The sequence below is a fragment of the Filicampus tigris genome, chromosome 14, assembly GCF_054856515.1.
Source record: "Filicampus tigris isolate MCC_2025a chromosome 14, RoL_Ftig_1.0, whole genome shotgun sequence".
Classification (NCBI taxonomy): Eukaryota; Metazoa; Chordata; class Actinopteri; order Syngnathiformes; family Syngnathidae; genus Filicampus; species Filicampus tigris.
Genome location: NC_141230.1, coordinates 8,138,888 through 8,164,363, shown reverse-complemented (window position 1 = coordinate 8,164,363; position 25,476 = coordinate 8,138,888). Strand labels below are relative to the sequence as shown.

The window sequence follows — 25,476 nt, the reverse complement described above, 5'->3', positions numbered from 1 at the left end:
GATGCCCTGCCTTATGTCTTACAGTGAGCATAAAGCAGGAAAAGAGTTTCACCGTTGTGTTGTGTCAGTCTGACCTCTGATGTCACAATCGTTCAATGCTGTTGTCCATGAGTGTGATGTGCCATCTCTTTTCCTGTTTCTCAAAGAGTATCTCTCACTTTGATCATCACTACCTGTGTTCCAAAGCATTGCTGATCTGAAGTGTGAAGGTTTATTTTTAAGATGTACAACTTCAATACCTTAACTGTTTCTCATATATTTTCAATAGAGGCTCCAGCACACTAGTGACCCTTGTGAGGATAAGCAGTTTGGATAATGGATAGATGGGTAGATATTTGAATTGCTGGCTACATTGACACAAACATGGATACAGAAGTGCTGTACTTGACAGTGTTTTAGAAATGTTTCTTTAGATTCATTTTTCACCATGGAAGAATAGATAGATAGATAGATAGATAGATAGATAGATAGATAGATAGATAGATAGATAGATAGATAGATAGATAGATAGATAGATAGATAGATAGATAGATAGATAGATGTAGAGGAGCATGTACAAAGTCTGGCCCAAGGGCCAAATGGGGCCCGTGTTCAAATTTCTACCGGCCCTCTGGCATAAAATGAATAATGAGTGGCCCGTCAGTAGTGTTGACCACAGTACAAACTACCTGTACACTAGGGGTGTAACCGTACACGTGGGTGTATTAATACGTTTTGGTATGGCATGTTCGGTTCGGTCCACTTATTAGCAGCGCGAGTTTACGCACGGGTGCTACTGAATGTTGCACGCGGGAGAGGAGAGTGGCGGCACAACAGTGAGAGCCAGAAAAGAGCCAGAGCTCGAAGGTCCCCCAATACACTGCGGTCTCCTGTTTGGAAACATTCTGGCAGTCCTGTTAAAATCGCCGATGGGGAAAGGTCCGTGTATAAGTCCCAAAGTTGTGTGCCGACATTGCTACATGAGATTGGCGGCTATGTTGCAGATAGCACGTCCAACATGCACGGCATTATCCGACTGTGAATGTTTCTTAGAGGAGGGAGAAAAAACGTCAAAGGTAAATAGCGAGATTTATCATATTGTAGCGTCTTCCAAGAACACGCAGTCAGACGTAGTTTAATTATCACGTTTTTATTAATCCAAGTACAACTGCTCGCGCTCTTCTTTCCCCGCTGCTCCACTCGCTTGCTGTATGATGCATTCATGAACCTCGGAAACATCACAACTCAGCAACACACAAATCCGACCACAACACAGATAACCCAATTCGTTACAATATGCTGTTGAACATTCAAAGATTTCAATGCCTAAAAAGTGCATACAATTTCATAAAGACTTTTTCAACTTACTGTATTTTTTTTTCATTATAAAAATTGTTTTAATATAGTTAGCAATAATTGTAACTGTTATTGTATGTGGGTTTTTTTTCATCACAAAATGTGTATATATGTACTGTAATGACAACTTGTCTTTAACTTGAATACTTAGATGTGTCATAGTCATAGGCTGTTGCTGCTGAGTGAAGTATGGTCGCTTTCAGTCTCCCAGAAACTTAAAGTGACACTTGAGTTTGCTATAGTATCTAAAGATCTTGAGAATATGACAGTATTAAACTGACCAATGTGAAAAATATTAAACATGTGATCTAACCCTGTCCATCAACATTTTTCTTAATTTGAATCCGGTCCGTGGTCTAAAAAGTTTTCAACGAACAACTTAACTCATTATGTAAACTGTGCAACAAGAGGGAATAAAACTCGACCTAATGTAAGACAAATGCCAACATATGAAGGGAGCTCTTGTGTATTTTAATTAGATTTTTTTTTTCGTTTTTATACATTCATTATTTTAGTTTATTGTTAGAAGTAATAGTAGTAGTAGTATTGTGCTTTGTATATTTTTTTTTATGTTGGTTTCTGTTTAATGTTCAATCTTAAACCGTACTCTCATTCTATTACTTTTGTCTGGGGTCCAAGAAGAAAGAGATCAGTTACGGTACGCTAATGTTTCTGACAACCGGTGGTTATAAAACAGCCTATTCATGACAAAGGGTCTTAAGTTCCACTTTTTTTAAACTCGATTCAGAGAAGTGGTTTAGGGAGATAAAGAACAGTAACTTCCACAATCACGGTGAAAATACATGTATTCGTCTGACTTGCAGTTAAGAGGAAGTGCCTGTTGTGTCAGTGTACTGGAAAAACGTAAACAAGTCAACGGTCCTTATACAAAATAAAAGCGATTTTAAAATTAGATAAGCATATGCATTAGTTTGCGTGGGTGAAGTATGGTCGCTATGAACAAAAAATTTAATTCAATTCACAATTTTAAGGTATAATTTTCCATTGCATTATTGTAAAGCTGCACTAAACATCCACGACGTTAGTTTTAGATGAGAACACCCAAGTTATATTTTGAAATTAGAAACCGGATGTAGACTGGGGTATTCATTTCGCTTTAATTTACACTGACGTGACTCCTAGCATGACGGCTATATTGGGGAAAAAATACACGTCAATTAACACATTCGTCTTTATTTTCGAGTCCGAGTTGAGTATTTAATTGAAATTGTTGCGTCGAGGCTATTTTTATATTTGACGTGGACACCCCCCCACTGTCCCTGGCCACTACAACAGCTGAGGTACGTAAATGAAAACTTTAAATTGCCCACTGTTCTCTTGTGAATGCATTATCAAGAATATTTTTGCAAATCGTGTCTAAGACACATTAATAATTGTTTTGAAGCGAATAGTTGAAGTTATGCCTCGAATTTGTTTTAGCAAGTGATGCGGTATCAAAAGCAGTGGTTCTGTGAAACCAGAGCCACGAATAGTCTACCATAGCAAAAAAACAACAACCTAACACTTCCACATCTGTCAAGCTCGTGATGGGACGAAGCCCGCTGGTGCAGTATAGCACATATTCTAAATGCCATTTACTTGCTGATTTGGTCTTTTGCAGGGATGTTGTTGCATAAAATGTGAGATGGGCAAATGTAGTGTATGGAAACAAAATGCCATGAGGAATAAGCATAATAAGGGGTGTTGCCTATGATACCTGGAAGAATGTTTCAGCTTTTATGAACCGACTATGCATTCATCAGCAATGTTGTTGAACCGAGTTTAAAAAAAAAATCCCAAGATTGCTCCTGTGTTGCTAATTAGGACTTTTCCTGAAAGCGTAAACTTGATCCTGGGATGCCTGAGGGGATGGATCCTTTGGGTGCTCGCTCTCAGTTTGTGGACATCCAGACCCTCCCCACGTGGCAGCAGCTGGAAGAGGATGGCGAGCGCATTCAGCAGGATCAGAGTGACAGCCTGCTCAGCCAGCAGTCTTTTCCTTCGCCCTTCCCCTTCAGGCCAGACATCAACTGCAAAATCATTCTCTTGTGAGTCTTTCTGAAAAAACACTAACATATATTTAACAACTTAATATATTTTTTTATGGCATGTTAAGTTTAAGTAAGATAAAAAATCTCTAAAGAAATTAAACCATTTCTTGATTGGCTTATCACTCCACTCCACTGAAAGAAGATGACGTGTGTTTCAAAATGAGTCTGACTCCGGTGCCTCTAAAGGCGGTTTTCCATTACAGGTTGTAGAAAGGCCTTGCCATGCTCTGTCCTGGCCTCAGTTGCCTCTCCATTACTACAGGCACCAATGAATTTGGGTGGGATCAACTGAACTTTGCGAGCCTCCGCTGCACATTCGCAGTGTGGTGTTCTGCCACAGATTTCAGGAGTAGCCAAATTCCAGCCACTGGATTTGTGGCAATTCAAAATATGAATTGCAGATACACGATGTGGCGACGTTACAAATTATAGCCTATCAAACGCACAGAAGCTTTCACACAGACAAACCAGTTCTATGACGCCCGCTAGACTGCCAGGGGCATTTTGTTACCACCCTACTAACTAACCAACTGACTAAAATCTGTTAAATCCAGGTTCGATTGTATTCAAAGAAAACTATGGTCTGTAGAAAGTCCACATCATAATTCCTCTTTGTGGAAGATCACATGATCCGTCTTCTGCTCAGCTTGGTGGCTGACTCAGTGTGAGCACCTCTTTGTGGTTGCAACTCTCCTGTGATCCTTTATAGGGGGGAACGCTCGCATTCCTGACACACTAACGTGACACCACAGCGCCGCAAGGAACCACCCTCGTTGTTGACTCGTGACCACTCCCTTGTGCTCATTGAGCATCCAAGCCGTAACACAAGATTCTGTATTTTTCTGTCTTTTCTTTTTACAGAGAACCTAGCAAAATATTTCTGTTGCATTTGGGTTGTGGGGAGGGGGATGCGTGTGTGTGTTCACACATTGACGGCATCCCAGACATTGTATCATTAGACTCACTTGAATTCCGACAAGCAGACATGGGCGATGTTCTGCCCCTTTTACTGCAGTAGGTGAAATTTAGCTAGGTCAACTTTGCCCCCCATTTCGGTGCCGTTCATTGAGAACAGAGGAAAGGCGTGAAAATGACATCTAATGACAAGTAGGGGCTTCACAGGCATAGTCCTGACACTGTCACGGCTCTGATACCACCTTGGAAGCTGAAAAATCGCATTGCAATCTTCTTTCCCACAGCACTGGCGACGTAGCGCTGCTGAACTGCACTGCTATCACCAACACCAGTAATGAACTGCTCAACGATAAGAACCCTGTATCAGAGCGCATCCACCAGCTGGCAGGGCCCGAGCTGAAAGACGAGCTGTTGAAACTTAAAGGTTCCTCACCAGTTTCTATTCTAGCATTCTAAAAATGCCAGGATAATTTTAGACGGTGCAGGTGTTGCGTCTATGTGTGTGTACTTCCCCAATGGTGTATTTCCTGCGCAGGATGTCGTACAGGAGAGGCGAAGCATACGAAAGGCTTCAACCTGGCAGCGAGGTTCATCATCCACACAGTGGGACCAAAGTACAAAGCAAAGTACAGAACAGCGGCAGAGAGCTCGCTGTACAGCTGCTACAGAAACGTCTTGCAGCTGGCCACGTAAGAACCACAACCTGGTTGATTCCGTTCATCTATCACAGAGCAGGTTTGAAATTGTAATATGTTAGCACAACATTCAAAGTTGACCTCAACCTAGATGTAACAGAAAAATATGAGTCACACAAAACTTGGTGTTCGACTCATCATCAGGCAGATGTCGGCAAATCTTGTGAAACTTCCTTTAGATGCTGAGCTAAAGCAGGAGTGGGAAAAGTGTGACCTGTGATCTGGCCTAGTTTCAATTGTCTTCAAACCGGTTAATTCTGATTGTTTATTTTGTATCATTTATAATCAATTAATTGTAATAAAATTCATTATTCATCATTAAAATGGCAATGCATATGTTTATTATTGAAATTAATTATTTTAAAACATCTAGATTTAAAGCTAATGATACCTGAGCATTGACATGTGATCGTCTCCAAAAAACAAGGGAACAGTCGATGGCATCTGTTGGCCTCAGCGTAGTGAACACCGCCAAACGAGGATACCCCTTGGAGGACGCCACGCACATCGCCTTCAGTAAGACACACAAAATAACACAATTTGTATATTAAAAGTCATTCACTGCCATTGACATATTTATTTGCCTTATCACAGTTCAGACATTCAATCCCAGGAATTTATTTATATCCATCCATCCATTATCTGTACCGCTTCTCCTCACAAGGGTCGCGGGGCGTGCTGGAGCCTATCCCAGCTGTCTTTGGGCAGTAGGCGGGGGACACCCTGAACTGGTTGCCAGCCAATCGCAGGGCACACAGAGACAAACATCCGCACTCACAATCACACCTAGGGGCAATTTAGAGTATCCAATCAACTTACCATGCATGTTTTTGGAATGTGGGAGGAAACCGGAGTGCCCGGAGAAAACCCACGCAGGCACGGGGAGAACATGCAAACTCCACACAGGGAGGCCGGAGCCGGGATCGAACCCACGACCTCTGAACTGTGAGGCGGACGTGCTAACCAGTCGACCACCGTGCCGCCCAATTTATTTATATATTTTTTTCAAATGTTTTCAAGCATTAGAGTAAAAGAGGGTCTAAAAATGTCTGGCAGCGAATGAGTTAACAAATGCCAATGGTCGCAACAGTGGTAATTACAGAGTGGGAATTAGAGCATCCGCTTTTCAGCTCTTGAGCTACAAGAGAGATTTTGGTGAATTTGCTAATTGGCATCTGACACCGGGATTTTGGTGTTCATCAGCTATCGTAAAAGGGTGCCTTCTCAGATGGGCATTCATAGCGCTTTTGCTTTTGTAAAATTTGAGGATAGAATTATCAGACGATAAATCGACTTCAAGCTCTAACCGCCATTTCAGAGTTGTAAAGTTGACGTATCAACCAATCAACTAATCAGTTTAACGGTCAATCTGTGCAGCTTCTTAAAATTGAGGATGTGACTGTGTGAAGAATTAGCCAATCACATACTAAGTCATGTTAAATGGGGGTCGGTATACAACTGCCACCATTTCATTAACCCCAAATAAAGCTGAGATGTTTTCTCCCACTATTTGCTAGAAATTCTGGCTGCCCCTTCTATGTTACTGTTGGCCTCTTTGCAGCTTCCCTGGCCAGTGTTCTTCTTGCCTTGGCAATGGGGTTTGCCAAATTATCTCCAATGGAGGTTTCACTTTGTTCCGTGATGGATTAAATGCCTTGGAAATTGTTTTGCACCATTCTTCTGACTGATGCCTTTGGAAGCTCTCTGTGGACCATGTTTCGTGCTGTAAGATAAGATGACAAAAATGTCAGGAAAATCCTAGTAGAAGAGCTGAACTTTATTTGGGGTTAATCAGAGTTATATTAAATGGTCGCAGGTGTGTGGTGACTTCCGTTAAACTGACTGATTAGTTAGAAAACTAACTAACTTGCCCAGTTGGAAAAGAGTGTGCCCTGTCCATAGTGAAAACTTACCACAAATTATCTCTGTTATTTATACTTCCCCTCTTGAAAATTGCTTTCTTTTTTTGTTGTTATACAGGTTATAAATCACATTAATGGTGGACAAAAGTTTTGAAAGTATTTTATTTTTTTTAAATCACATAAATCTGACATTTGAGCAGAGTTGTGCAGACTTCTTATATCGACTGTATTTGTCCACAGGAACAGTCCGTAGGTTCCTGGAGAAGCATGGAAGCAGCATAGAGGCAGTAGTGTTCGCTGTGTCAGACGCAGAGGAGGTTTGTCCGACTTTGGTCCATCTATTGAATGTGCACATCGGGAGTACTATATGTTGTGTTTGTGCGTATGATTCTGTAGGCAGTGTACAGGAAATTGTTGCCACTCTACTATCCTCGCTCCGATGAGGAGGAAAGGGTATGCCTACCCCTCGTGCCAGCTGATATCGGCAACTCAGAGGGCGAGCCTGTCGTCCCTGAGAGGCAAATCCGGATCGCTGAGAAACCAGGAACCTTGGAAGGTAAAAAAATAAATAAAATACTCTTAGTCACTGGACAATTCTCAATTCTCAATTGTACCAATATTTCAAAGATAAACTAGAAATACATGATGGTAGACCTCAACATATCCCTACAGACATTTCACTATACATGGTTGGAAAAACAATTATAGATCCCGCACAATTGGCACATAAGCGCTTCAACAGGGGATCCGGCATTTCTCAACCTGTGCCTTCCACACACAAACCAGTGTGGTGTAATATTACTGCAACTATGAACACAAAGTAACACAAAGGGCTGCAACTAACAATGATTTTAATAATCGAGGGGGAGTTTGCACTGCAGGCAGTTCTTGCCGGTAAGATTTGATTGCAGCCTTACTTCACTCCACCCAAAACATTCTGAATTCTGACACAAGATGCTTGGTTGAGGCTTTATAATTAAAATAAATAAAAGTCAATGTCCATTTGAATTCTCCGTGTGTTAATCAAATGAAAGCCAAACTTAACTGACCCATCTGCACCGAACCAAAATTGCTGTTTGTATCTGCATTTCCGTCATCATTATATCATGTACACTTTGAGTGTTGTGCAAAGGTGCGGTGTTGCGCGATGCGAACGTGCGCTTGAGGACTGACTTTTGCCCATTGGACACAATCATCAAAGTGGGAGAGGTTCTGACTGACAATGAATGCCCACCTGCCTCATTTCGAAATGCGTGGTGACGTCATCGTATCCATCCATCCATTATCGATACCGCTTCTCCTCACAAGGGTCGCGGGGCGTGCCAGAGCCTATCCCAGCTGTCTTCGGGCAGTAGGCGGGGGACACCCTGAATAGGTTGCCAGCCAATCGCAGGGCACACAGAGACAAACATCCGCACTCACAATCACACCTAGGGGCAATTTAGAGAGTCCAAACAACTTGCGTCATCGTATACTGTACACAATTTAAAATGGCAGTGTCTTACCAGAGTTCGTCTGCAACGGGAGAACTTACTTCAACGTATCCTGTTTTCTGGACTATAAGCCGCACCTTTACATAAGCCGCGTCTACTCTATTAAAATAATTAATTAATTAAAAGACTATATAAGCCACAATTTTTCCAATAGAATTCACTTGTCTCATGAAAACTCCACGATCCGGAAATTATGGCTACCTTCACACATCGAGTCATGCTTCTTTGCTGGTTGTACACAAATGTCTAGGTTACGCATGGTGTCAAAACTTTGGATGGAAGAATCAACAAATATTTTCTTATTATTATGGTCAATGTAGTAAGCGTATGTTAAGTTTATTTATACACTGCATTTGAACACAGCTTCAGGTGACTAATTGCTGGACAAAAAACAATCAATTGAAATAAATATAAATCACACAAATAGGGATGCATGATGTTGGAAAAAAAATACATATCTAAATATATTGCAACATGGAAAAAAAAATACAAGATAACATCTTCAACTCAATCTCTTTTTCCCTTTGATCTGAGAATCATGGGTGTCGTGTCCTCCAGGGCAAAGAGGAAATGGGCTGTCCAAATTGTTATCAGCGCAAAGTTCAAAATCTAGCGTCTGTGATGGCATACGCGGGTGTGTTAGTGCCTATGGCATGGGTAACTTGCACATGGGTGGTTCTCAGAAAGTATAGTCCAGGAGTGTGACATGACAGCCCCCAAATGAACTTGTTCAAAACCAGGTAAATATGATATATGCTATAAATCAAACCTTCCTGCAGTGTGCTATGAATAATAAAGATAGTTCATGCAGCCCTTTGTTTGCAAGATATCGTTGAATGTCATGGTACTCCATTGTTTTCGTAATGGAGTGCATGGTACCTCAACACCAAGCACTTAGCACTCAAATAAAAAAATATTTTTGAATTAATTATGTTTACACTTGAGCAGCTTCACTGCCGTCATACAAAGATATTCAGTTGAAAAACTTGTACAAATGACAAATAATACATATAAAATTACCTCCATGGTGGACCCACATATGACCTGGACTTCCATTTCACATACGCAATGCCCACAGGCTGATTGCCTTTATGCTATGGTGCATTTATGCCTTTATGCTATGGTGCATTTATGCAATAGAAATTAACTTATTTTTCAGGAGCTTGACATTTATTGCCCTCCTCTGTATCAGGAACAGTTATTGGAACAGTTTATGCACTTTTCAATCGTGACACTTGAATAAATGTCAAATGACACTTAAGTTAAAACTTTGGAAACACGTGCATGTTTTTTTTTTTTTTAGATATGTATTTTTATAATATTTAGGTATCGCAAGCGGTATAGATAATGGATGGAATATGTATCAGATTACAACCGAAGTACCGGGATCCGTATCAGATTGGGGAAAGGTCCCAGCCCTAGTAATTCCCCGAGATTAATTCCAAATTTTGGGTGGTGATGTGCATTTTAATTTTGCATCTAACTGGTCAAATTAAAATAAAGTCATACAATTCCATAAGACAATTGCATGTCTTTGCGATATTCATATTGCATTGGCCATTATCGCAATATCGTTATTTTTTTTTTTAATATATTGTGCAGCCCTCCTGGACACTCAAAGACGTGTCGCAATGCAGACATTATTCATACACTCATAGTCAGAAGAAGTGTGTTTCATCTTTACATCCTTGTTCCAGCTTTTTGCGATTCCGTTTAACACAGCAGCAACCATGATACCTGTGCCTTTTACACAGAACAACACTACAGGAATAACCAGGATAAAAATGTCTTTTACTGGTGATGAAAGCGGCCTATGTATTAGTAGCATGTTTCAGGGGGAGAGGGTTCTTATTGTTAATTATTGGGTGAATAATGCAAAAATCAAAGCAAAAATCAAACTGATCACGGCGCGTGGGTCACTACGCGGACGAGACCTTGCTTGAGTCTCTAAGTCAGTCAGCAAAGTAGCCAGTTGAAGGACTTGGATGAGAAACAGAATTTGGCGGTGGTGTCAATGGAACATCTGGACAGCCACTCTCACACACACTGACATGACTAATCCTGAGAACATATTTCTTTGCCTTTGCACATAATTTGGGGTGTATTTATAAATCAGCTATTAATTATTTTCTGCTTCTTGGCACAGATGATTCAGAGGAAGACAATCTGGAGTCAGATCTGGACCAGGTGGGCAATCACGCCTTTGCCCGAATGGAGGGTGATGTCGACAAGCAACGCAAGCTTATCCTGCAAGGTCACATGTCAGAGGCAGCCATGCAAAAACAGCACCAGAGGAAGTAAGCGCACCAGCGACAATCTAACTCTGAAATGGCTGCCAGTACTCTCAAGCAACGCGCGTCACTTTATCACCTTCAAGCCAAGGAACATAATAGTTGAAAACAATCAAGCAGATCAACCAAATCGAGTTGAAATGCCTCGTTTGTTTGATGGAAAGATTGATTTCACCGCACATGCCGTCCTTTTTTTTTTTTTTCTCTTCTTAAGGCCACGCTTCTGTTGAGATGATTTATACCCTGAGCAGAGGTGTGATGATCCTGTTGAAATCACATTGTTTCTTATTATTCTGGTTAACTAAAGCGCTTTTGGAGGACGTAAACAAAAACTTTCCAAATTTGGAAAGCACATGTATTGCGGCAAAAAAGTGTATTTTAAGTATCCCAGATGCACAAATATAAAGTGGATCTATACAAGACAGACGGTTGGTGCTAAATTACTAGAATTGATTTAATCATAGGGCATGGGTGGAAAAGATGGATGATTTACCAACTTTTCGTGTGTCTCTTCTCTAGCTACAACCGCTGGTTGTGTCGAGCCAGAGCAGAAGACCTTTCCGACATTGCCGCCCTAAAAGCATTATATCAGACAGGTACTGCTTTAGTGTATGTTGTGTGTGTGTCTGCACTAATTTGGCAGAAGCCAAGCCACAGCTTGTCGACTTTCCATGCTACTGGTGCACTTGAGTTGCAAATTATCTCCAGTAGAGGGTAGAGTTGCTCAACATTCTTCAGGAGTGTTTGATGGGACACCAGGGCACACAAATGCTATTTATGTTTTTGGAAGGGTGCATCCTGATTTCATACTGTGGTGCACTGGGGCCTCCAATCAATTCAGCAAAATAGAGACAGTTGCCACAACAATGGAATGTATCTTACTTATTTATGAACGGAAGACTAGCTTTGTCATTTTCCCATTTTGGAAGGGAGCATTCATTCTCTGTCCACCAATCCACTCACTGTGCAGAGTCTAACTCTGCCTGTGGATTGTCTAGATCTGCCCCTTCACATACCCTTCCACAGTACCACAACCTTATTGGTTGTTTTGGTACCCTTCACAGCTTTTGTTTGAAAGGCATTTATGTAGTTTTTAGCATGTCAGCCTATATTCGGCCTAATTTTGCAATGTCAGACCGATTAAAAATTATGTCATTTTTTTTTCCAGTATTGGGCCATTAGTTATTGGAACAATAAATATCGTGCATCCCTACATACAGGTATACCTGTTATATGAGAATTATGTTAAAACTTGTCCTTATCACATCAGAGGAGGCCTTTATAATTAGTGACTGGATGCGTCATTGATGCATTACGTACAGTACCACAAGCACAATCTTGTATTTCTTTCTAGGTGTGGACATGTGTGGCAGGACAGTGATGGTTGTGGTGGGAAGAAATATTCCAGTGACCCTCATCGACCTTGAGAAGGTGCCACTTTGTCGTTACTATGACATTTTTTGTTAAGACTCCACAAATCCAGTCCACAAAAAGCTTTATTATGATATATTGGTCAAATAATGGCTGTCAAATAAAAATAATACTACATTGTTGTTTTTTTATCCTCCACGCAACAATAGTGAAAGAACGCAATTGTTTGCAAGGGACTTTTTTTTTTTTTTTTAACTTCCATGTCACCTAGCGACTCTATAGGTAGGCGTTGTACCCAATGTCCTTTTATTTTTTTTGCAATTTTTTTATTTATCTATGGGATAAACGTGGGTTCCCCAGATGGTAGGAAGTATTTTCCAAAGAAAATATTTCCTTGCTGATATTTGCCACCTTACAACGCTCCCGTCTCCGGTCCTCTCCGAAAACACTCGGCAAACATCAGCGCATATCCATAAGAGCCTGGTCCTCTTCGTGGTAGTGAAGTCACACGTGATCACGTGAGAGCTCTCCCTCAGAGGACTGGAAAGAGAATCTTTGTGTGTGGGGAGCTGTGTTGACATTATCTATGTACCTCACACAATATTGTGACCAAAACTGTTAAATGCCTGATTTTTTTTCTATATGCTTCGGGTCTGCTAAATAAAAGATACAAAATAAATAAATAAAATAAAAGATCTTTTAAGATTCGAAAAATCTTTGCGTGTACCTGGCCTAACACACAATATGCCTTTTCATTGCTAGTAAATTCATCCCAAACATAAGATGAAACATTAAACTAACATTAAAATTAAACTTTAATTTTACTCTAAACCGATTTAGTTTCTCATTTAAGTTTGAGATCATTTCAGCATGAATTTACTTTTGTTTGACCACAAAATGTCAAATATTTTTTGGCAGCACAGTATATTGAATTCATTCAACTCATAAGGCCCCGATGACGAAACGCGAGTCTTTGCAGGGGCTTTGACATAATCGAAAACTTGAAAACATTCATAATTTATGTATTTTGTGGTCCCAGACACAACTGCCAAAGCGTAATCAGTAACCTGTTTATCAGATGGGATTTATGAAACTCATCAAATAACCTATGCTGTGGAATTTGTGCAAATTATGTTTGTTTGTTTGCACATATAGGCATTGCTGTATTTCATCCACGTGATGGACCACATTGCTGTAAAGGAATATGTGATGGTTTACTTTCACACAATGACCGGAGAGCACAACCACTTGGACACGGAATTCCTCAAAAACCTCCATGACATTGTTGACTTAAAGTGAGTGTTCAGTGTAACATACCGGGGTAACCACTTTGCTGACATAATTCTCATCAGTGATAATTTACAAACTACTCGGGCTAGTGTTGTTTTCGTCGATGATGACAAAAATGATTTCGTTGATGCCCTTTTTCTCATGATGACAAATAAACAGCGACAGCTTAAATATGGCTCTTTGAAGACGAAATCATGACAAGACGATGTGTGAGTTTTCGTTGATGTAATTGTTAGTAGGGTACCCTCTCGGGAATTAAAAATGCATGCGTACTTGCTGTCTGTTCAAAAAAGGAGCTGGATTGATTGAGAACACTCAGCCCAGTCAGATTGCCTAAACTCATATGCCCCTCACCCTGCCTTGCTGTGTTCAGTGAGTCAGATGAGGCTAACATGGCCAACCGCTGCTGATTCAAATAAGTACACATAGAGTCTAGTGTGACTCACAGAGCTTTAATCAATGAATTCCGGTTTATGAACAAAATCACCGATTGTTATGGAGAACCTTTATTGAATGTTTATCAGTGTTTTAACAAGAGTTTTTGGGGTTTACATTGATTTTCCCCCCCCCTCCACACACACACACACACGTACGCACAAACAAATGTATTTCAAAGGCTGTCAATTATACATGGATTTCGCTTGTTCGCGATTCTGCCTGGTCTCTATCCCTGGCGAATAGCGGGGGTCTGTATGTAGGTGCCATTTTAACTTTTGGTCGGTATGCAAACGCAATGTTACAACATAGGAAACGTGTCAAAACAGAGTTGACAAACAGCGGTACGCTACACAGCAGCGTTATCTATAGAGGAGCTATCTCCTCGTCTATGAAGCCAAAATGTTTGATTCATTTGTTCGTTCATGTTCAGCCTTGAAAAGTACAACTGTTGTCTATTCAACAACCCCAGGTTGTTACACATTTGACAGCAGAGGTTATTTTTCAGTCAGATGGTGCAAACTGTTATGCCAGCTGACCTTTCCACCACAAATGGTTAATGTGTTGCTGTGCATTGTGGAAGTGTGAACAGTTGCGGCACTATCAACAGTCTTGTAGTTTTGATGCATCATATTTGCTGGATATACGTGTGAAAGAAGCTCCTGTATTGACTGGTTTCTTTTGCTAACAAGTTCCCGAGGACAGCTGGTTTGTCCCTGTGTCCTTGTGTCACTGTTCTGTTTGTACCGATCCAGAATGAGGGATACAAAGGCAATTGTGGAATTACTTGACTTTGAAGATAAAATCAGAAGCGTTATGATGCTGTAACAGTGGCCACGCAGCAAAACGGAGCCCTGATGTATCTGGATTGGCTTTCACAACATTTTAGTTCACAATGTTTTTTTTTTTTTTAGTGGTTAGCAACTTTGGTGTGCTTGCGCTGTATAGTTAAGCACGATTGAAGTTTATTCTTCAGTGGGTGGTCTTTTAAAGCACCTTACAAGCTTAAGAAGCACAGGAGGAGGTCAAAATTATTCTTCTGCTAACTAGTGAGCTCTTTCCAGCCAGCCAGCCAGCCAACCACTGTGTGTGCTCCACATTACACGCCAGGATCTCTCTCTTCCATAAATACTTCAAACCCGCAAAAGAAGGATTGCAGTGTGGACTCACCTCAGCGTGCAGTGGGCTGTAATTCCAATTCTCAAACTTTGTTCTGGCTCAATCGCCGGCAGAAGCGAGCCCGAGCATGGCACGTTTCGACCCATCTTGCCTGTTTGCTATGCTTCATATGTCTTCTGGCTCCAGACCGCCCGAACCAACGGACAGTGTTTCCAGTTATTACTGGCTGTGTTAGGAGATACGTGATCTTGACCTTTTTTTTTTTCTTTTTTTTTTGTGCATCCTGGCATAAAAACAGGAGTACATTCAGTCTTTAATACAACACATGTGGTGGACATTTCCTCACTCATTTACAACTTTCGGTGCCTGTGCAGTTGATATGATACAATAGGGCAGAGGTCACCAACGTGGTGTCCGTGGCCAGTGAGTAGCCAGCAGGCCTGTTCTCAAAATTGCCCACTAGTTATAAGAAGACATTGTGATTTTCTAGGAATGTTTTTAGAAGTGGTTATTTGAAAATGTAAACACTGGCAGATGTTAAAAGTAATCACATTCTTGTGACAGCTGGATTAACTTGCATAACTGCACATCTACTCTATAGTAAAGTAAACATCGTTAGCTACTTTAGCATAGTTTGTCCAACTTGTGTGGTAGACTATTTCTAATATGTCCACCTGTAGAGGGATAGACACACTGGGGGATGCTGTGTTGTTGCGTGAAAGTGCACGTAGTGGCTTCAATATGCAACTTTAGGTTCTAAGCAAAATGCAGGGCTAATGCAGTACATGTTGAATTTCTGTAATCGCTCTGATACAGAAATGTTGCAAGATTTTTATGTGAAAAAGACTGAACTCGCTGACATTACAAAATAGAACAAACGATCTTAATTAAATGTAGTTTTATTTACTTATATAACATTTGCCGCAGCACATGTACTGTATGTAATATCTCTTTACACATGTATGTCATCTCTCGTGGCGGCATATGATCCGGAACTGTTCTTATTCAAGAACCTTCATAATTCTGACATTTTCTGTCTACTGCATTCTAGGTTTAAGAAGAATTTAAAGGCCTTCTACATTGTACATCCAACATTTCGCTCAAAGGTAAGACTCATCACTCGAAATTGTGTTTTATTTTGTTCACCGTTTTTATGTTATTAGTTTATTGTTTTAACTGTCTTTGTTTTTGTCTGCTTTTTACTTTATGTACAACACTTTGTATGCAGCTGTGATTGTTTTAAAGGGCCATATAAATAAAGTTGAATTGAGATCAGGTGTTAGACAAAAAAAAAAAACACATTTTAATGTTTTGACTCATCAAAGCGTATAAATTGTCTTTATCTCACAGTGATCCATAAATCAATTTGAATAATAGATGGGGAGATACAGACTACTGTAAAAGTCTCCATAAAAATATGAGCAATATTTCACTGCCCATTTTATGTGTCGTTCTCTGTCAATGATTTTCTTATTAACGGACCAATAGAAGCATGGCGTCATGTGACATGACACTCTCTTGTCAAAACCTGCAGGTGTCCACTTGGTTCTTCACCACCTTCAGCGTGTCCAGCATGAAGGACAAGGTGCGTTACCTTGACAACCTACAGCAGCTCTTCACCTGCATCAGGCCGGAGCAAATTGACATCCCGCCCTTTGTGCTGGAGTACGACGCACGGGTGAGCGCTCGCACATACATGCACACACATTCCTAAACTAAATGAAACTACCAGTACTCACCCTTTGAAGACCCCAGAAATGCACGTAGCAGGAACAGGAACGCCTTTGCAGAGTGATACTGGCCTCTAGTGATGTTTTGGAGGTACATACAATTTTTGTTATGAAACTGGTAGTTAATTTTAGTCCTATGAGGTCTGTTTCTGGTACAAATTTTAGCATTGTGTATTTCCTTTTTGCCATCACTGATACCCTTCTGTGGTGGCGTTACAAGAAAACACAAAAAGCAAAATACTGTTTAATTAATGTACTGCTCTAGATCAGTGGTCTCAAAACTTCTTTTCATCATGGGCCAGATCATGTTTATGGTTTCCACCAGAGGGTTGAAAACCGTATAAATGTTGTCACCTCATCATATTGTTACATAGGCTATACGTTGTTACATACGTATACTGTATATCTATTGTTAACAGCAAACTGATTTTGAAATCAGAACCCACGGCAAATTGCGTGAATATTTAAAGATACAACTTTACAACAATCTCGTATTGACACATACATCCTTTTTCAAGCACCTGGATTTACAGAGTTTTACGTGTGGATTATCTCTTTTTTTCACTTCTGACACACCAAGTGCGGGTAACCTGCGAATAAATGCACAAAAAGCAAAGAGACTGGATTCACTGACATACCAGGCTGCCTGAATAAAATTGCATTGTATCGTGTGAATTGGATGTCAAGGGTGTTGAATAATTATTCAAACATCTTGCCATATCAGCAATTAACAGTCGTAATAATAATATTAAAATCTAGTAATAAAAATAATAATAATCTAGTAATAGCAGCCTAGGTAGGGTGTAGTGGTCACTTCATTAGGTACACAGTTGTAGGAGATCAAGCCGATAGCAATATTAAAGAGTCTGCCTATACAAAAATAATAATGCTTATTAGGTAGAGCCGCCGAACAACAAATGAGTCAGTTAATTTCTGTGCGTTGGGGTGTTTTTGTGGGCTTGTATGTGTTGAAGATACAGCACACATCAATAACTTGAAACGCAATTCCACAGTGCTCAAGGCTGTTGAGAGACAGCTTTGCTCTTCAAGTTGCTCTAACTGACTTGTAGCGCCCCGTGAGGAGGAAACCTTCAGTGGCGTGTGACTTGCCTGAATGCTGGCCGGCAGCAAGAAAACAAATCATGTGTTTGCATCTGATTCTGGTTGAAGAAGGTTGGCTTCATCCTTGACATTGGCGCACAGCAATTTTGAGCGTGTTATGTTTCTTGGACCCTTGTGGGCTTCCATAAAACCATTCTGACATTGTTAATGCCTTCAGTGGCGAGAAGACAATGCATGAAACGAAATGTCAAACTCGTGCAAAAAATTGCCAAAATTGTGTCCCTGAACCCATAAAATCTTACATCGTGTTCCAAATGTTTATGGATTTAAATGAAATAAAATTCAAATTTTTACCTTTTCTGGGAACGTTTGATGCTAGTGATATATACCAGGGATTGGAAACTGGCGGTACATAGAGAAAGAAAGCCCTGACAAATCTTATTATAAATTATTATATAAAATATTGAGAAGGCGGGGGTGTTAGAACCCAATAGTATATGACTCTGAGTTCTGAACTGCGAATATGCAGAGCTCAATAATAGTTTTAAGTTGTAATATCACCAATCACCACTAGTTGGCAAACATGTCTTGATTGCGCTTACACTAGGTCTTATATTGCCATATACTACAACCTGGGTAGGCCAAATATTTTTGAGTGGGTTTAGAATGTTATGCAGTACCTCTGTAATCTAAACATTTTGAGTGACTTGATTTTTCTGAGAAAAAAAATGGAATGAGTTCTTGCACTTAATGTTGGTTTCTTGTTCAGCAGTTTTGTGCTGTCCTTGAATGGTAATTTTTATGCAAGAGAGCCTTTTGCACTGGGGAAGAAATGCAGTAGTTATTTTGTTGTTTGCGTCAAACCCTTTGCTTTTGCCTTAGGATAGTGTATATTTTACAAAAGCATTTAAAAATGTATAATCAAAAATATATTACGAGCACATATGCACATTTATGGCAAATTCATCACTCCCCATTCTGCTTGAAGTTCTGCTCCTTTTTGGCTTGGCCCCGGCCGGTATTGGAAGCTGGCTGTGTCGTACAGCTCCCACTGCCCACAGACCGCAGTGATTATTTTGTCCAACATTGTTTCGCCACGCAAACTGCATAGGAAACAGTGTTTTGGGGGTTTATTTATTTATTTATTTATTTTTTATTTCTTACGGACACTGTGCGCTAAGCACATTCTCGATGTGGCATCTAGTTCAAATTTATCAACTTGAGCGAATGTGCTCACCTTCACTTGTGCCGCATCAAACGCGTCAGTCAACTAGTCACAAATTGGCACCTATCTGTGTGAACTGCATTGACGTTTTATCCTATTGCATTGTGAGATTAGGTCAGCTCATGTTGGGTCTGAATGTAGCAGTAGTTTCCAAGTATATTAATATGCAGTTTGTTTGATCTTTATATTAGTAATGTTGAGTGCTATCTTTTGACTTTTTTACTTATCTTACTTTTTTTTAATCAAGTCAGATTTGCTAAGCGACCATCCAGCCCAATATTTCTAGTAATGTCATTTTGTAAATAAAACTGTCACTAAATTGTATTTTTTTCAATGAAGTGCCAAAGTAGTGTTGAATAAAACCATACTGAAATGAGGGAAAAAAAGAATCCGTCACTATTTTGTCACTGGAAACTATTCAAAGAAAGAAAATCTAATACGTTTAAAGAAATATTAGTCTTTCTGGTGCCGTTTGTATGTTTTGGCTGATATGCAAATGTTCCTGACAAAATATCCAAAATGCTCCTGAGAGGCTATAATAGGGGTTGGCATGTCTGAATATCACACAGAGGAGCATTTGCAGCGGGCTCCGAAATAAATGAAAACAGTTTTTCAAACAGTCTGATTCACTGATGAATGCTTTGCTACAGATGGTCCAGATGGGCGGAGTTCTGGATGGTTGGTGGATGGCCACCATGTCCCAACAAGTCGGTGGGTGTTAGCAAGGAGATGATGGAGTAATGTTTTAGGCTGGAATAATGCAGAGTGAGACAAGGCATCAACGCACGCTGTAAAAAAATATACTTGAATGATTAGCTGCAAGGGGTATAATGTTGTAGCTAGGCCTGTCATGATAACAGATTTTTCGAGACGATATATTATCGAATATATTTAAATATTTTAATGCCACTGATAGTGAAAAATAACTGAATTAGATTCTTCTGAAGAGCATTTAAGTACATTTCTGACTAAACTGAGAGTAGGCAAGGTCATGATTTCAGTAGAGTATTCATATTTAAAAAAAAATATTTTTGTTTACTGATGACACGTTTGAAATTTGCTATGAGAAATAGGTACCTTGGCTTAACAAAGGTTGTTTTCCAACCGACCTCACCTAAATAAAAGTCCAAATAAATAACTATGGTATAATGTACATAGACTGACGTGTTTGTATAAACAAGCTCGAACCGACGGAACGTAAGGAAGGAACCGCTTTAAAACGACGAGGACTGCCGTGGTCGGTGGGCGATCATTATTATGAATATGGATGGAGGGATAAGGACGAAAGGGTACTACCCGGGTCACGGACGGAGGACAGACCGGCAAAGAAGAGTAAAGTCCCCAGCTCTGACTATAATTAGCACTACGGTAGCGCCGCGACCATACACTGCTGCGGCTCATTAATAAATGGGAAAAAGAGTTGTGTGGGCCTGGAAAGAACCGATTGGAGACATGCAAACCAAACTGTTTAAACGAGTTCCAGTAGCCGTTCCACCGTAGTGCTTGTGTGCGTGCGTGCGTGTGTGTGTGTGCGCCAACTCGCACAGCGGCAAGCAGGCTGACTGACGGAAGGCAACGAAGCAGCACGAGTGAATGCTGATGACCTATGTATACAAACATGTGTGTAAAGGACCATTTATTGAGTCAGAAAAAAGTACCTTGCTCGTTTTTTTCGTCGATATGGTAATTATCGTGACAGGGCTAGTTGCAGCGACGATCATTGCCTGACGTTAACCCCGATAGAGAAGCTGTGGCCGCATCCTTTTGAGCGGTGGTTCTCAACTGTTGTCACACTGGGAAGCCACAATTTCCGATCATGTCACTAGGTCGCGACCCAGTTTTATTTATGTATGTCAAGACATAATTACAATAAAAGCAATATTTGTGTAAAAAAAAAACAATAAACAAATGTAAATTAAAAGCAGTGAGTCATCTGTCGGTACCGACATAAACCAAGGACCCGTATATTTTTTTCCCTACCTGTTCGCGCCCCCGCAAAATGAAGCCGTGACCCACTTTTGGGACCCACCGGTTGAGTACAGTATCACTGTTTAGAAGTAATGTCAGTAGACCTCCAAACAACAACTCTGGGAATTCTTGCAGCGTCTATTGAGATGCAGACAGAAAGTTCACTGTAAATCACGTTGACAATTTTGGGGGGAAATGAGCAAACATACAAAGTATATGCCTAATAATTTGATTTTTAAAGTATATATAAAGCTCATGCAATATTGTATTTATGATTCCTTGGAACATTCCATTCAGTTTTAATCAAGCCCTGGTTATGTAATACAAAAAATCCTCTTTTTGAAGTGAACTCCAATCTGGTTGTCTCATTTAAACACAGGCAGTTGGAAGAAATGGAGCAGTTTAACGCTCCGTTTGTCTCCGTCAGTAAAAGCTTCCATCACACGTCGCCCGTCGCTAAATGTGATAAACAACGTGAGAGCGGCACAGCTGAGATCCAAAGTCTTTCTGGCATGGCAGTTTCCACCAATAAAGACCAACCATAAAGAAGGCCAGGTTAGGTTTTGTGGTTGATGAAGGCCAATGGGCAATTCGACAGACAAATTTGGGCAATTGCGCACTCTTCTTACCCTCTCAGCGCACAGCAAATGTACCTGAATGAACCTGATTTGTGGTTTGTATTTCCATATTCTCCTCATATATAAAGAAATGGAAAAGTTTATTTAGCAGGGTTGACAGAGCAGGATTAAAAAATGCGACAAAAAGGCGTGAAATGCAAGGCAAACACATGACACGTGACGCCAACATTGCTCTGCGCCGAAGCCACCCCTTCGGCGCTCTTGTTTGGACAGGCCAATGTTTTTCTCTTAGCCATTTTTTGGGTGTTTGTGGTCCTCATCCTGTTGCAAGACTTGCGACTGAGACCAACCAAGCTTTCTGGCACTGGGCAGCACATCTTTCTCTAGACTACCTCGACAGTCTTGAGAGTTTACTGTACCCTGTACAGATTCAAGGACAGCCTGTGTGAGGTGAGGCAAAGCAACCCCAGAACATACCATAGCCTCTTCCATGTTTCATAGTAGGGACATTGTTCTTTTCTTAGTGTGCTTCAGTTTTTTTAGTCCGAACATAGTCCGTAGGACATTCAAGCTGCTGTGGATGGTCGTATAGCTTTTACCTTTCAACATGCTTGTCTGTAATTTTCTTTCTAATCTCCTGGGAAAATCCAGGTCCAGAAAGTAAAAACCCTGCCAAAGTTTGGCTTGAGCCACAGGTGCAAGTAAACGATCTTATCAGAAGCACCTGTGGCTCAAGCCAAACTGTGGCAGGGCTTTTACTCTCTGGACCTGAATTTCCCCATCTCTGCTTCCGAGAGAACTATCTGCTTTGTTTTCCCTGGTCCATGTTAAGTGTGGTACACGTCATGTCACCAAACAGTAAATAGGGCAACTGAGAGATTACGAGTTGGAAGACACCTGTTATGCTAATTTGAGGACAGCCCTTGAACATGTCCCAATGGTCAAATTATTCTATTCTAGATCTTCCATTTAGGGCAGCGCTTCTTAATTATTTTGTGTTACGCCCCTCAAAGAAGAATAAAACATTTCAGCCCCCAGTATCATTTGTCTAGAAAATTGTGAGTTCAACTCTGCACAACGTTGTATCCTTTTTAACATTTAAAGAAAATAAAAACAAAAGAAATGCAGGCAACTCACAGCAAAGAATAACTTTAGCATTAGTTTGTCTGTAACAAAAGATTGAAAAATTGAATCAATTTGCCTGAAATTTAGACAAAAATTTAAAAACTACCAACATTTTTTTCACCATCTAATTGAGCTATTTGATACTGAAAAGTAAAATGTAATAAAATAATCAATAATGAATTCAATTTGACCTGCAACATTAAGTCAGGAACACAATATTTTTAACACTTCACCTGCAAAACAAAAAGGAATCAACAATTTAAGCAGATTTTTTTTGTTTTTGTTTGTTTGTTTGTTTGTTTGTTTTTTAAATCAAAAAGTCAGAATTAATGGCTACAATAAATATGTTTATCAGTTCACACCTTTTCATCGGTTGGAAGCATGATATGACAACTCTCAGCTCCTGCTTGGAGCTAATACTCCCTACGTTCACTCTGACAAATGTAAGCGCCGCTGCCAACTACTGTCGTAGTAGTAGTAATGCAATTATAATGACATAGTATGGCAAAAAAAAGGCATGTTGATATCATGGGGCGTGCCCCACTATTTCAGAAGGACTGATCTAGGGGTACCACCGTTTTTGTTCAGACCCGTTCTTGATTTTGTTTTTTTAAATAATTCTGTCGAACCACAATTCAAAGGCAGTGTCTGATTTTCGTTCGTTAATTTTCACAAAATGTTTAGTTATTCCTACTTTAGTCCGATTCAAGTTTTTTTCTGTGACCGCTGTGTTTTTTGGGGGGGATTTTTTTCTCATTAAAACTACCCGCAAATGCTTGTGGTTGGGGATCAGCATTGACAGCTGGAAATGTCTCCCATGTCTGTTGAACATCTCCGCTGGTCTAACAGAGTCTGCTTGAAGTTTGGAATTATTCGGGAAGTCCTACTTTTAGCAAAATTTATCAGGTTTTTCAGCCTTGTGCTTGGCCTATCAGAGAAGAGACACTAAATCGTTTTTCCCCCTCTGTCATTTGTGACCAAGTTTGTGTTCTCTCCATGACAGGTGAACGGACGTTCCCAGTCTTCCGGCCTGTGACGGCCGACCAATCACAGTCTCAATGGGGTTGGAAGCCATTTATGAACATTTTTGTGGTCGACTGCCGCCTCTGTCCACCTGAGGAACCGATCCGCGTCACGGAGAGACTTGACATCAATTCTACAGTCCCCTCTTTGGTGCTTCCTGTATGGTTTCCGCATCCCGGAAACACCCAGACGTCCAACATCCCATATGACTCAAAGTTACCAGCGTGACGTGGTGGTGGCCATCGTGTAGGAGGAAGACGTCAGCGGTCTGATGCTACATGACAGTGAGAAAATGTCGTACCAAGTTTCAGTTGGAATGCCCACAAGCCCATCAGACGGCGAGAGCATAACAGCTGATGTCGGGGAATGTCCACAAGGTAGCGCTGAATGTTTCCATCTTAAAATCGACCGTCGAAAGATTTACATTGGTGCCATTTGAGGTGCTTGTGTTTCGATCAACGCTGTACTCACTTGAAGATTTACTTTGTAGCACGGTAATTATCATTTCAATCAATCGTGAAAAATCACATTGTCACCAAGCTTTCACCCTAGTCCGACATTTTTTTTTTTTTTGTCAGGTGAACTAAAATTCTAACCTGATAACGTTTTTCTTCAACAATTGTAAGGGTAACAAACATCCGGCGAATACGTCAAATTTTAACGTTCTTTGGTGACACTTCCAGCTTCGATACTCTTCTGCCAGATGAGAAATGTAAAGTTATCTAACTTGTAGCGAATTGTTCGTCAACAAAAGTCACATTTAAACACGATTCTACAACTTGCAGCTTGAGCGTTATTTTGCCAGACAAGAGTCAGGCCGAGCGGCGCCTTTTTTGGCGAGGCATCGGACTCCGCCGACAGATTTATGGCGGCCATGTTCTTTGTTTAGGAGACACAAGTCGAAATTCTTGTCATCGCTAAGAGATTGCCTGCTAGTGGCTTCAAGCTGCCTGATTGTCATCTGGACCGCTTTTGGTCCGTTCTTCCGATTCCGTCAACATGGTGTCACTTTGCTTCAGACTTTACACTTGAAAGGAAACAGTCTTTGGTTTTCCATCGACAATGACACTTTTATTTGCTCACTTTATTTAGTGTTTTGCACAGGCACAAGCACATTTTTTCTTCGAGTTGGCAATAGAGAGGTTTGTTTCATGGCAAATCAAAAATACAGAACTACTATCATACATTCCTCTGTTTTACGGATTGGGTGATATCAAAGGCGCAAGCACATTTACATATATATGTGGTCACATGACCACACTGCTTTCAGTTTGACTCTTGAGTGAGACTGAGCTCAGAGGTTGTGTTGTTTTTTTTGGACATTTACCAAAGCAAACCTTGCGAGATTTTTAATTTTTCCTCAAAAATGTGAACGTGAATAAAATATGTTGGAAGCATTGGCGATTTTTCCCGCGCAAATAGTTCAAAACTGATCATGAGCCAAATCGCCTTCTCAGAAATGTATCTTTTAAAATGTTTTATTTCATTTTACTTCAACTGTTAATTGTCAACTTTTTTTATACTCTGATTAAAATTATCTGCTCTAATTTGTATTTTTGTTTTCTTTTCTTGTGTGATGTTGGACTGCTGTCTACCTGACATTTCCAAAGACAAAAAAAAGTGGAAGTTAATGGTTTTTTTTGTTTTGTTTTTTGGAGTTGGACAATTGAGTCAGTGCCTAAATTTGCCGGATGGAATTCTGTGTTTGCCATTATGTGTCGATGCTGTTACTACATAAGTGACACTGTAAAAGGTGTGAATATGGCAGCTTTACAGGCAGTGTGGAGAAGCTTTCATGTAAGTGGTGAATGTGTCTAATAGCATCAGACGAGATCCTTCTCAAAAAGCTCTGAAAAAAAGCTGAGAATGAAAATGCCCGCATGCTTTCCAAGTTCTGCGCTTGTTTGA

General features: G+C 40.4%; 1 protein-coding gene across 3 annotated transcripts; it reads left to right on the top strand.

The window, feature by feature from the left end:
• The first annotated feature begins 527 nt into the window (after nt 1-527).
• gdap2 (ganglioside induced differentiation associated protein 2) lies at nt 528-25,115 on the top strand. Of its 3 annotated transcripts, none has more exons than XM_086052542.1 (14): nt 528-918; nt 3,160-3,383; nt 4,586-4,725; nt 4,837-4,990; nt 5,424-5,512; nt 7,099-7,175; nt 7,255-7,414; nt 10,498-10,648; nt 11,162-11,238; nt 11,997-12,073; nt 13,169-13,308; nt 15,909-15,963; nt 16,392-16,535; nt 23,549-25,115. In XM_086052542.1, the coding sequence occupies exons 2-14, from the start codon at nt 3,193-3,195 to the stop codon at nt 23,579-23,581; spliced, it is 1,488 nt and encodes a 495-aa protein (XP_085908668.1). In that variant the 5' UTR covers nt 528-918; nt 3,160-3,192; the 3' UTR covers nt 23,582-25,115. The 3 variants fall into 3 exon arrangements, with proteins under 3 accessions (XP_085908668.1, XP_085908669.1, XP_085908667.1); XM_086052543.1 differs by lacking the exon at nt 528-918 and adding an exon at nt 2,079-2,636 and having other exon boundaries at nt 3,175-3,383; XM_086052541.1 differs by lacking the exon at nt 528-918 and adding an exon at nt 2,081-2,636.
• The last annotated feature ends 361 nt before the right edge of the window (nt 25,116-25,476 follow it).